General features: G+C 48.3%; 1 protein-coding gene across 2 annotated transcripts; it reads left to right on the plus strand.

Annotated features, from left to right (window-relative positions):
* The first annotated feature begins 870 nt into the window (after positions 1-870).
* Positions 871-2,902, plus strand: LOC103641236 (uncharacterized). 2 transcript variants are annotated; one of them, XR_002749393.2, is made up of 5 exons: positions 915-1,393; positions 1,478-1,508; positions 2,024-2,158; positions 2,245-2,318; positions 2,438-2,902. XR_002749393.2 is itself a non-coding variant. In XM_020545920.2 (4 exons), the coding sequence occupies exons 1-4, from the start codon at positions 1,126-1,128 to the stop codon at positions 2,582-2,584; spliced, it is 624 nt and encodes a 207-aa protein (XP_020401509.1). In that variant the 5' UTR covers positions 871-1,125; the 3' UTR covers positions 2,585-2,902. The 2 variants fall into 2 exon arrangements, 1 of the variants encoding a protein (XP_020401509.1); XM_020545920.2 differs by lacking the exon at positions 1,478-1,508 and having other exon boundaries at positions 871-1,393.
* The last annotated feature ends 8,904 nt before the right edge of the window (positions 2,903-11,806 follow it).

An 11,806-nucleotide genomic window follows, 5' to 3' on the forward strand; every position in this document is an offset into this window, starting at 1 on the left:
CTAAAGGAGGGTTTATCATCGAATATCACAGCCATACGTTGCATGTCAACGAACTCAACATTTCCATAACGATCTTGTTCCACAAGCCTCCATGGTATATACCCAAAAAATTGTCCATCTATTTGAAATACGAATTCAACGTTGAATAACCAATTGTGATGGTTAGTGCCTAACCCCATCCACTATGACTAACTAATACCTAACTATAAACTACCTAATACCTAATAAAGAATTGTCAACTAATACAAGATAATAACTAACTAATACATAACTACAAACTACCTAATACATAATAAAGAATTGCCAACTAATATCTAACTACAAACTACCACCACGCTATGGCTAATTAATAACTAATTATGATTTACCAATAATAACTAACTACTAACTACTCAAGATAAAGAGATATACCTAAGATCGCGGTGGAGTAAGGCTGGTGATTGCAGTGCCGTCGGACAGTCTACTCTCTGTAAAGAAAGAAACATAATAGGAAGTACAAAATTTCGACACCACCTCCCCTACACAGGGAGGTTTCTAAAACCTGCAAATTCACATCATTTTCATCACAAACAACGCGTTCATTACATTCAATGTCGTGACATAAATCACTTTGATTATATTCACTTTCATCGCATTCACCGTTGTCACTTAACAAAAACAAAACCAACTCTACCCAAAGGAAAATATAACAAAAGTGTATATAATGGTCTTTCCATTTTGTCTTATTATGAATAATTTTTTTCCGGAACGTGTTTCATTAAGAGAGTTTGGGCCAACAGTTTTTATCCTCATAAAGAATCGCTTAGCTGGCTAGAGATGTGGAGAAAAAAAGATCAATGTGATACAGGCAAGTGGTTCTGCTAAACGGTTATGAAACTATGAGTAGTCTAATCTATACTACTTCTTAAGACTACAATGTAGGCGTCCACGGTGCACGGTCCTGCCCCCCCTCTGCTCCCCAAGCGCGGATCTTGTCTCTATACGGCAACAACGCCCCTGATCCTTCGCCCGTCATCCGCGCCGCCATCAACGCCCCCATCTCGCCCTCCGTTACCTCTGCTTCGCGATCCCCGTCATCCGAGCCCTCCTCCCCAAGCGCAGGGGATCCACCTCCCCACATCGTCGATGGAAGGTGACCGAGTTCTCCTGATCCCATCGTGTCCTCCTCCCCAAGCGCAGGGGATCCGCCTCCCCACACCGTCGATGGAAGGTGGCAGAGGTCCGCGCCATCGCGCCCTCCTCCCCCTCTACTCCGCGATCCCCGTCATCCGAGCTGCCATCAACGCCCCCACGCCATCCGGCAGCCATCACCTAGGTCAAGTCGGGCTCGTCAGGCTTGCTTTCCACCTTCGGCCATGGCCGCCCTGCAGCTCCCCCATCACGTTCCTCTCAGGTCAGCACCCAGTACCATGTTTGTTTTGTTGGGAAACATTACAAGTTCATGACCAATACTTAATCTAAGTTTTGTGGACCGAAGCAAGGAGGAAGAAGATGTACAATTCAAGTAGGTACAGACCCATTCTTTTTTCTCTAAACCTGACTTCAGTTAGCAATTTGGTTAATTCAGTGCCAAGTTACTAATAAAATCTGTTTTTGCTTCACGGTGACTATCATCCCTTGTACGTTTGTTTCTTTGGTCTTGCGCGTTTTAGTATATATATATATATATATATATATATATATATATATATATATATATATATATATATATATATATATATATATATATATATATATATATATATGTTTTTGTTTTGCTTTTTTGACCCAATTAACAAGAACAGAACCTGTGTTGACTTTCAGTTCTATCTTTTTATAGATAAATATAGATAAAAGTGTCACATCTTATTACTGTAATTGAATTCATTTTTATATGCTTCTACCTTTTTTAGCTTAGTACAACCAAAGAATATGCAACATAAAGTAGGCCTCAGTTTAAATTTGAGCTTGAATTACCTGTATGATTCGCATGTGGAATAATGGGTCACCAATGCACAAGTTTGTTGGTTGACGTCCTGCCTAGTTCTACAGCATGGACTCCTTCCAGACTGCCAACAACCCCGTCCGCACCCAGGCATCAGCAAGACAACACAACAGTTGGATGGAATCTATGCACTCTTTGTAGTATTGAGGCTTGCTGTTGTTGATACAAAAGCAGGTTTTCCACTATTTCTTGTATCCACGTGCCTTTTTTGTATGCTTGCTAGCACATTTTGCCTTAAATATGGTTTGATGAATATGCAGATGGTGCCATTCTAAAGGAGAAACTATGGACATTGATTGCTCAAAATGAACCCTCATTAATCTCTTTACAGTTGGTAATTCTGTTGTTCTGAATTTAGCTTCTTACTACTTGAGAAATACTTACATGTCTGTAGCATGTATTGATTCATTGTCCTTTTGTACAACTGCTAATATATCTACTTTGCCATCGAAGCTTGGAGGTGAGAAGGTAGTTTATGATGCTACCAAGAAAATCTTCTCAAGCTCCAGTGGTCTAGCTGAAGATATTCTATTCTTATTCACAGATTGGTTGTCACTACTTGGAGAGATTGTCAATATTGAAAGAAGGGTACACACCTAATTCTTTGTATTCCTCTTGCAATCATCCGCTTTCCTCTGAATTTGCTTGCGACTCATGTTGGGTACTTGGGTTTCAACTATAGCCTACCACAACTTGCTTGAGACTAAATTGCTTTGTTGTTGCTGTTGAATCCTCTGCTACTCCAAGCTTCTTTGATGTCGGGTGTAATGTCGTAACTGGCTATCGTTGTTGGCCGAACATTTGGCTAGCGTGGATGATATATATTGCAATGTGAATCCAATAAGCAGGAGAGTGATCAATGTATGTAACCGTTGTACACTAACATTTGTCGAATATTTTATATATCGTTTCAAGGCACCTAAATATTTTCTGAAGATTTGTATAAGTTTGTAGCTTTTTGTGATAGTCTTAACATTTAAATGATGCAATTGACATGATATTATTAAAATCATATATAGAAGTCTGTATAGTACTGTGTAGTGTCGAAATAGCTAGATTAAAATAACAATTTATATATATATATGTCTGGATCATAAATGGATTACGAAACGTTTTCTCACAACAGTATAACGCACATTTGTACATAAGTTATTGTGATATTATATGTTTCCGTTGCAACGCACGGGCATTCACCTAGTTAGTAGCATATAAACATAACTAGATATACATCGATGTCGATTTTTTGAAAACAGAATAGAAAATTGATAGCTAGGCATCTTTAATAGAATAATATGACCATAGTTATGGACTTGACGGGCTAAAACAATAGTGGCACTAATTTCTTTTCAATAATATTAGCAGAGTTGGTCTGGAAGCAAGCACCTTCTTTTCAATAATCTAAACATAGTTATGGACTTGACGGGCTAAAACAATAGTGTCACTAATTTCTTTTGCCGGCCAATCAACAAAGCTGGCAATTCAATAAGTACATTAAATAAGTTTATTACCTAAATTCAATAAGTACAATTCAATAAGTTTATTATCTTAATTACTGGTGACAAAGGGCAGCCGACGGAGGAGGCCGCCTGTGGCGGTGGAGAGCAGGTGGCGGACGGGCGGGAGGACGGACGAGCGAGGCCACGTGGAGGAGGCGGGCGGGGGCGCGCGGAGGAGGAGGGCGGCCGCGGGAGGAAGGATGGCGGAGGAGGGCGCGGGCGGGCGCGCAGAGGAGGAGGGCGTCAGCGCGGGAGGACGGACGATGGAGGAGGGCGGGTGGGGGCGCGTGGAGGAGGGCGCCGACAGTGGTGCGTGGGCAGGCGACAGAGGAGGGCACCAGCGACGGTGCGCGGGCGGGCGGGGGCGCGAGGAGGACGGCGCCGACGGTGGAGGGCGTGACAGAGCGGAAGGGTGGCGGTGAATGGAAGATAGAGGAAGAGAAAGATCTGTGTCAACCGATATATAGGAGATCGGCACCAAGATCTATAGCGCCAACCCATAGCCACGTCATCGTGGGCCCTTACATCGGCACCAAGATCCATGGCGCTGACCTACAGCCATGTCACCGTGCTATGTCAGGTACACGTCACGCCAATTGCTTTGGCGCCGACAAGTGTTAGGTCGGTGCTAATAGTGACGGTGCCGACCTAAGAATCTATTTTCTGAATTGAAACTATAAAGGATGTATTTGCGAAAATAAAATCCCAAAAAGACTAAATTGCAAGAAAAAGACGGTCTTGCTTACCGCCGCTGGAACCCGTGCCTAACATGATCATGTCTTTTTTCTAAAAGTTGTAATTGCTTGATCCTATGGAGACTTCGAGTGTGGTGTGGTTGGATGAGAGCACGAGAGGACATGACGCACGCCACATGCTTTCCTAATTCGCCTTTGGAGTTTATTAGTAGCTACTAGCTGGGTTAATTAGCCGTACGTTAGCCCATGGCGCCTCCTCCCTTGCTCTCTTGTAGCCAAGCTAGCTGTGGGAACAAGTGCCACTGCCTTCCAATGGCACTTGGGATTGGGAGTCGGAACCAGTGATGGACGATGGTGTGATGTGCTACAACGACGCAACACAACAACACAATAGAAAAAACACACTGTCGTCCAGAACTTGATTTGGCCGCATAATGAGTGTATCTATAAAACGTTTTTAAAACATGTACTTGCTGTTGACAAGACAGCACTGTCACACGATCGAGAACGCATTATATGTATACATGGGTGACGAAATCATTTGCAGGAAGCAAGGAGCTTATTAGTTCTGGGAATAGTTTGAATGGTGATCAAGGCCCAATATATGCCAACTAGGCAAGTTGCATCGCACTCCTACGCTGATGTCTAAACCGCGGCAGCTAGCAGCGGCTTTGCCTTTACTCATCGAGCTATATATATATAGTGAAGATCACCATCCGATCTGCTCATTCCCACGAGCTGATTTTATATATATACGCATGTACATATGACATGACATATGAGCAAAAGATGCCATTCAAAAGTTGGCGATGAGCCTCCAGAAGAAGGAGATCGATGTGATGTCAATTTAAGGGGAGCTACTAGGCGAATTCGCGCGCTTTTCGCCATGTTGCCTACCAGATCACTTTAATTTTTGGTTGTTCACTTCAGTTAAAGAAGACCATGACTAGCTAGCTACTGGTCCGGCCGGCTCTCCTATAGTATAGAAAGAAGGGCAAAGAGAACTCTGAGATGTGTTCGATGGATGATGCAACAGCTAGCATGCAGCAGCTAGTTTACAATATTATCCAAGCGATGCATGCACGCCGAATGATCGATCCAGCGGCAGGAAAGGGGAAGAGGAAGGGAAGTAATTAACAAGCTACGTACGTACAGCGGCCATGTATGTGTCCTGCTCCTGCAGCACGCAGCTGGGTGGTGAACTCAGCAAGCAACGCAAAAAGCCAGCACATGATGCAGAAGCTCTAGGGAGGTTTAATTTGTTAAAGAAACCCAGGCAGGCAGGCATGCGCGCGCTCTCGCTCGCCCCCCCCCCCCCCCCCCCCCCCCCCCCCGCGCGACGGCCAATGGCGGGGCAGCCAAGTGCTCTATCGGTTCGGCCACACATATGCTCCACGGGCCACGGCGGCGACAACGCAAACAGCACATTGTCAGCATAGCTGCCAAGGCACATTCAGAGGAACAGAGCACCAAGTCGGAAGCCGGAGGAGAAGAAAGGGGCCGCCGTGCACGCAGGCCGAATCCCAGGGTTGTGGGCCGCGACTGGATTAATTAATGGGCCGGAGGCCATGTAATGAGATACTTAAACAGCTTGTCCGCTGAGAGGAAGGTCGTCGAGAATGATGAACCCTAATTCTACTGTTCTTCTTCTCCTCCATCTCACCTTCTCTAGTTCCTGAGACTTGTGGCGGCTATTCTGTTGTCTGGATTGTTAACAATTGGTATCGGAGACACCGGTCTCTGGGCTGGAGAAATCCTACTTCACGCGCCGCGCCAAGCATTTGGGAGCCATGGAGCCGAACCTCAAGCTCGCCATCGACGAGCAGTCCAAGCTACTCCGCGACATCAGCGAGCGCCTAGCGGCGCAGGATGCGCGCTGGCGGTCGTTGGACGCGTCGGTCACTCGGAACGCTGCGTCGATCCAGCAATTGGAGACGACCGTGTCCAATTCCGTGGCTGCTACCCTGCGGACGGAGATCGATTCCCACGTCGCCGCGACCGTCGAGCGGCTCGATGCGGTGGAGGCGGCGGCCGTGTCCCGGGTGGGGGCGTTGGAGTCCGCCACTGCGGCGTTCGATTCCTGGCGCCCATACATGGAAGCGTCGGTGGACGACCTCAAGTACACCATGAATCTGGTGCGGCAAGACCTCGCCAAGCAACGCGCTCCACCACCTCCGTCCCCGACACCTTCGTTCCTCCACGCGACCGGCGTGCTGGGTTCCTACCCGTCGCCCGGGGCACCGCGTCCACCACCTACCTCCGGCAAGGCCGACGGCCCAATGGGGCACCGCGTCGAACACCAACGTCGGGAGTCTGGCTTTGGGCGTGTCTATGCCCAAACCCACCTCCCGCACAACGGTACGCCCGAATTTCTGTTTCATCCCCCATTTCAGCACATCGATCCAACTTCTGTTAGCAGTGGTCAGCGATCTCATGGGTTTCATCCTAGTTCAGAGTTGGGTCAGCTGCCCCGTGTGTCCTTCCCTCCCTTCGATGGTGATAATCCCAGGCTTTGGCAAACCCACTGTGAGAATTATTTTGCCATGTATGAGGTCCATCCTAGAGTGTGGATTAAGGTCGCTACAATGCATTTTTCTGGCGCTGCGTCTCGCTGGCTTTCATCTGTTGAACATAAACTACCCCACATATCATGGTCCGAGTTTGGGTTTTTGCTCCGCGAGCGTTTTGGGAAAGACCAACATGCCATCTTGATCCGCCAGCTGTTTCACATCAAACAGCTCGGATCGGTGGCTGAGTATATCGACCAGTTTGCTCAATTAGTAGACCAGCTAAACAGTTACCAGACAATGTCCGACCCATTATATTATACTACGCGTTTCTTAGATGGTCTACGCCATGATATTAAGTCTGTTGTTATGATTCAACGTCCCAAAGATCTGGATACTGCCTATGTTCTTGCCCAATTGCAGGATGAAATTGGGGCGACACACAAGCCAAGGGAATTCAGCAAATTTGACCCCAGATCTTATTCCAAGACGTCTCAAAGGACTCCCATGCCATTGCCTCGTCCTCCAACAGGGGGCCCAACCGCTCGTCCTGACGTTAAGACTCCAGCTACTGCTCAACCCGACCGGTTGTCTTCAGTATATGCTTACAGGAAGGCTAAGGGTCTTTGTTACAAGTGTGGCTTGGCATATTCTCGAGGTCACACATGTCCGGACACAGTGCAGTTACACATGGTGGAAGAACTGTGGCAGCAATTCCAGTTTCCACATGAAGACACCATATCTGAAGCTGATCCCGAAACTCTGAATTGCTTACACTTATGTCAGTCCTTGTCCAGGGATGACTGTCAGTCCAAGTCTATGAGGTTTGTGGGAGAGATCGGGGGACTATCTGTTCTTATTCTGTTGGATTCAGGCAGCTCCATTTCCTTCATCAGTTCGTCCATCGTACCTCATGTCCCACTGCTACCGGTCAGCTGTCAGCCGTTACTGGTCCAAGTGGCTAATGGCTCTAAGCTGTCTTGTGGTGCTGAACTCAACAATGCAGACTGGTCCATTCAAGGCCATCGGTTTACTTCCACCCTCAAGATTCTCGACCTTCAACCATTTGACATGATCATTGGCATGGATTGGTTATCCGAACATAGCCCGATGTGGGTCCATTGGGCAGACAAATGGTTGTCTTTAACAGTGGGGTCTTCGCTGGTCAAGTTATATGGAGTACAAGCTTCAGATGGACAGGGTGCTTTGGTTCAATTGTGCAGCCTTTCACAACTTCCAGACACCGACCAACATATTATTCATTCACTTCCACCAGAATTACAGTCATTGTTGGATCGTTATTCATCAGTGTTTGCGGTGCCGCAAGGTCTTCCTCCAATCAGGGATTGTGATCACCGGATTCCGTTGATTCCTGGAGCTCGGCCGGTGCAAATGAGACCGTACCGTTATGCCCCTGCTCTTAAAACAGAAATTGAGAAGCAGATCGACGACATGCTCGGCTCAGGCCTTATTCAACACAGCAAAAGCCCCTTTTCCTCTTCTGTCATTTTGGTCAAGAAGAAGGACAACTCCTATCGCTTCTGTGTGGACTATCGCCATCTGAACGCACTCACAGCTAAGGCTAAATTTCCAGTACCCATTATGGATGAACTCTTTGGAGCAGCTTGGTTTTCAACCTTGGATCTTCGAGCTGGATTTCACCAAATCCGGATGGACCCACGAGATCAGCACAAAACCGCATTCCAGACACATCATGGCCACTTCGAGTTTTGTGTGATGGCATTTGGTCTTACTGGGGCGCCTGCTACCTTTCAGGGTGCAATGAACAGCACTCTGAAACCCCTTCTCAGGAAATGTGCGTTGGTGTTCTTCGACGATATTTTGGTCTACAGTGATACATGGGACAATCATCTTCTGCACCTCGATTGGGTACTGCAGCTATTACGCCAGGACCAGTGGCAAGTTAAATTGTCTAAGTGCTCCTTCGCAAAACAGAAAATTGCTTACTTGGGTCACGTGATCAGCAAGGATGGTGTTTCTACGGACCCAACCAAAGTGGATGCAGTATCTTCTTGGCCACCACCTCAGAATGCAAGGGAGTTACGGGGGTTCCTCGGTTTGGCAGGATACTACCGTAAGTTTGTCAAGAACTTCGGTGTCATCGCCAAACCCCTCACCAACCTCTTGAAGAAACATACTATCTTTGTCTGGACTGACGAACACACTTTGGCGTTTTCTCTGCTGAAAACGGCCCTTTCTTCAGCACCAGTGTTAGCACTCCCAAATTTTACTCGCCCATTCGCCATTGAGACAGATGCATCGGGGTCAGGTGTTGGAGCTGTCCTGTTACAAGATGGACACCCTCTGGCTTACGTCAGCAAACCATTGGGCATCAAGAACATGGGCTTGTCCGCATATGAGAAAGAGTACCTTGCAATCTTACTGGCAGTCGACCACTGGCGCTCTTATCTGCAACATGGCGTATTTCAGATTTTTACAGACCAAAAAAGTCTGATACATCTCAATGAACAGCATCTGAAGACACCCTGGCAACAAAAAGTATTTACCAAGCTGTTGGGACTTCAATACCAAATTGTTTACAAGCAAGGTTCGACTAACCGGGCAGCTGACGCTCTGTCTCGTCGTCCTCATACTTCCCTGGACTGCAATGCTCTTTCAGTTGGCACACCACAGTGGTTATCTGACATTGTCTCCAGTTACGATCAGGATCCTAAGGCCATCCAACTGCTTACCGAGTTATCTGCTGGTTCACCTGATACCGGTCATTATACTCTTTCAAACAGCATCATCAGATATAAGAATCGTATTTGGTTGGGTCACAGTCCATCCCTTCAGACCAAAGTTATTGCTGCTCTGCACAACAGTGCCGTGGGGGGGCATTCAGGGTTCCCAGTTACATACCGTCGCGTGAAACAGCTGTTTGCTTGGCAAGGAATGAAATCAACAATTCGCAATTTCGTTCAATCCTGTGATATCTGCGCACGTGCCAAACCTGATAGGTCCAAGTATCCTGGCCTGTTGCAGCCCCTTCAGGTTCCTTCTCACGCTTGGCAAGTGATCTCGATGGACTTTATTGAGGGACTGCCTAAATCGGGAAGATATGACTGTATCCTGGTAGTCGTCGACAAGTTTTCTAAGTTCGCACATTTCCTTGCATTGGCGCATCCATTTACTGCTCTGAAAATCGCCCAGCTGTTCATGGATTCTGTTTACCGCTTACATGGTCTACCAGAGGCAATCATCTCTGACCGTGACAGAATTTTTACCAGTACATTTTGGAAGGAGCTGTTCCGGCTGTCTGGCACAGTGCTGCGCATGAGTTCCTCCTATCACCCACAGTCGGATGGCCAGACCGAGCGGGTTAATCAATGTCTGGAAACCTTCCTTCGCTGTTTTGCAAGCTCTCACCCACATCAGTGGCGTAAGTGGCTGCCGCTGGCGGAATATTGGTATAACACTTCATGTCATTCTTCCCTGGGCACTTCACCATTTGAAGTATTATATGGGCGTTCACCCCGCAGTCTGGGAGTGTCCACCTCGGACGCCGTTCCTCATGCTGATCTTCATGAATGGTTATCACACCGCCAGCTCATGACACAAACTGTTCGGCAGCACTTGCTCCGCGCCCAGCAACGTATGAAATATCAAGCTGACAAGCGCCGGACGGATCGTGTTTACTCGGTCGGTGACATGGTGTATCTTAAGCTCCAACCATATGTCCAGAGCTCAGTTGTCGCACGTGCCAACCACAAGCTGTCCTTCAAGTACTTTGGGCCATACAAAATATTGCAGCGGATTGGCAGTGTGGCATACAAATTGGAGTTGCCTTCATCTTCGTCGATTCATCCCATTTTCCATGTCTCCCAGCTCAAACCCAGTGTGAAATCTGTTGACCTCGTCAGTCAGTCTTTACCTCATATTCACATGGATGTACAGGTCCCTGTTCTGGTGCTTGCGCGGCGCTCAGTCTCACGCGGCGGACATCATGTGGCTCAAGTCAAGGTGCGCTGGTCCAACTGTGATGAAGCCCTTGACACATGGGAGGACGAGGTGGCCTTGCGTCAACGTTTTCCCACTGCGGCGGCTTGGGGACAACCGCCATCTCTTGGAGAGGGGAATGTCAGCATAGCTGCCAAGGCACATTCAGAGGAACAGAGCACCAAGTCGGAAGCCGGAGGAGAAGAAAGGGGCCGCCGTGCACGCAGGCCGAATCCCAGGGTTGTGGGCCGCGACTGGATTAATTAATGGGCCGGAGGCCATGTAATGAGATACTTAAACAGCTTGTCCGCTGAGAGGAAGGTCGTCGAGAATGATGAACCCTAATTCTACTGTTCTTCTTCTCCTCCATCTCACCTTCTCTAGTTCCTGAGACTTGTGGCGGCTATTCTGTTGTCTGGATTGTTAACACACATGCCTGCCGTCCCTGTCGCGGCCGCGCGGCGAGTCTGGTGGGTAGGGGATGATCAAGCAGGCGGGATGGCGACGGGAGCAGCAGATGGACGCACGCAGCTAAGGACACGTCTCTGTCTCGGCCACGGCTTGCTAGCTGAAAGCTCCCATTCCGAGCATGCACGCACGCGCATGACACTCGCACCCGCACCGCACGCACGACTGCATGCCTTGCCAGCCACCAAACCAAACCACTTCCCCCCTCTCTCTTTTCTGGACGCACACGGCAGCACACCCGGGGCAATGACGAGCACGTACGATACGAGCCTGCATATGCAGCACAGGATGCACATGCATGCCTCTCTGATCAGTGGTGGTCACGCCCACTTTGCGCGCATTCCTTGATGGAGAGGAAAGCAAGACGATGGTCCTCCCGCCCGGCCCGGCCGTGTCTCTCTGTTCCCAGGTAAGGCGGCACAGTGGTCAGCACACCAACGACAGCCGTCGACGACGCTGCACACGCTTCTCGGGCCAGATCGATCCTGCCCCTGCCTGCGCCGTGAACGTGCACATGTGTGTTGCTTTCTATCTCGACGGATCCTGGGGGCACGCTGGTCCAGTGATCGAGTGGTGCTCCTTCTCTTTCTCTCTCTCTGTGTGGCTGTGTGTGTGCTCATCCACTGTACACTGACCATGTTGCGTCGTGGTGTGTGCATGCGTGTCGAGCTCTTCCAGAACGGTCCAACTCAGCTT

The sequence above is a fragment of the Zea mays genome, chromosome 10, assembly GCF_902167145.1.
Source record: "Zea mays cultivar B73 chromosome 10, Zm-B73-REFERENCE-NAM-5.0, whole genome shotgun sequence".
In the NCBI taxonomy this organism is placed as follows: Eukaryota; Viridiplantae; Streptophyta; class Magnoliopsida; order Poales; family Poaceae; genus Zea; species Zea mays.

Excerpts from the sequence above, each read along its gene's own strand:
- LOC103641236 (XM_020545920.2), top strand. The coding sequence starts at position 1,126 with ATGGAAGGTGACCGAGTTCTCCTGATCCCATCGTGTCCTCCTCCCCAA. Across the intron at positions 2,159-2,244 it reads TGTTGTTGATACAAAAGCAG|ATGGTGCCATTCTAAAGGAG; the intron begins GTTTTCCACTAT and ends ATGAATATGCAG. Across the intron at positions 2,319-2,437 it reads CATTAATCTCTTTACAGTTG|CTTGGAGGTGAGAAGGTAGT; the intron begins GTAATTCTGTTG and ends TTGCCATCGAAG.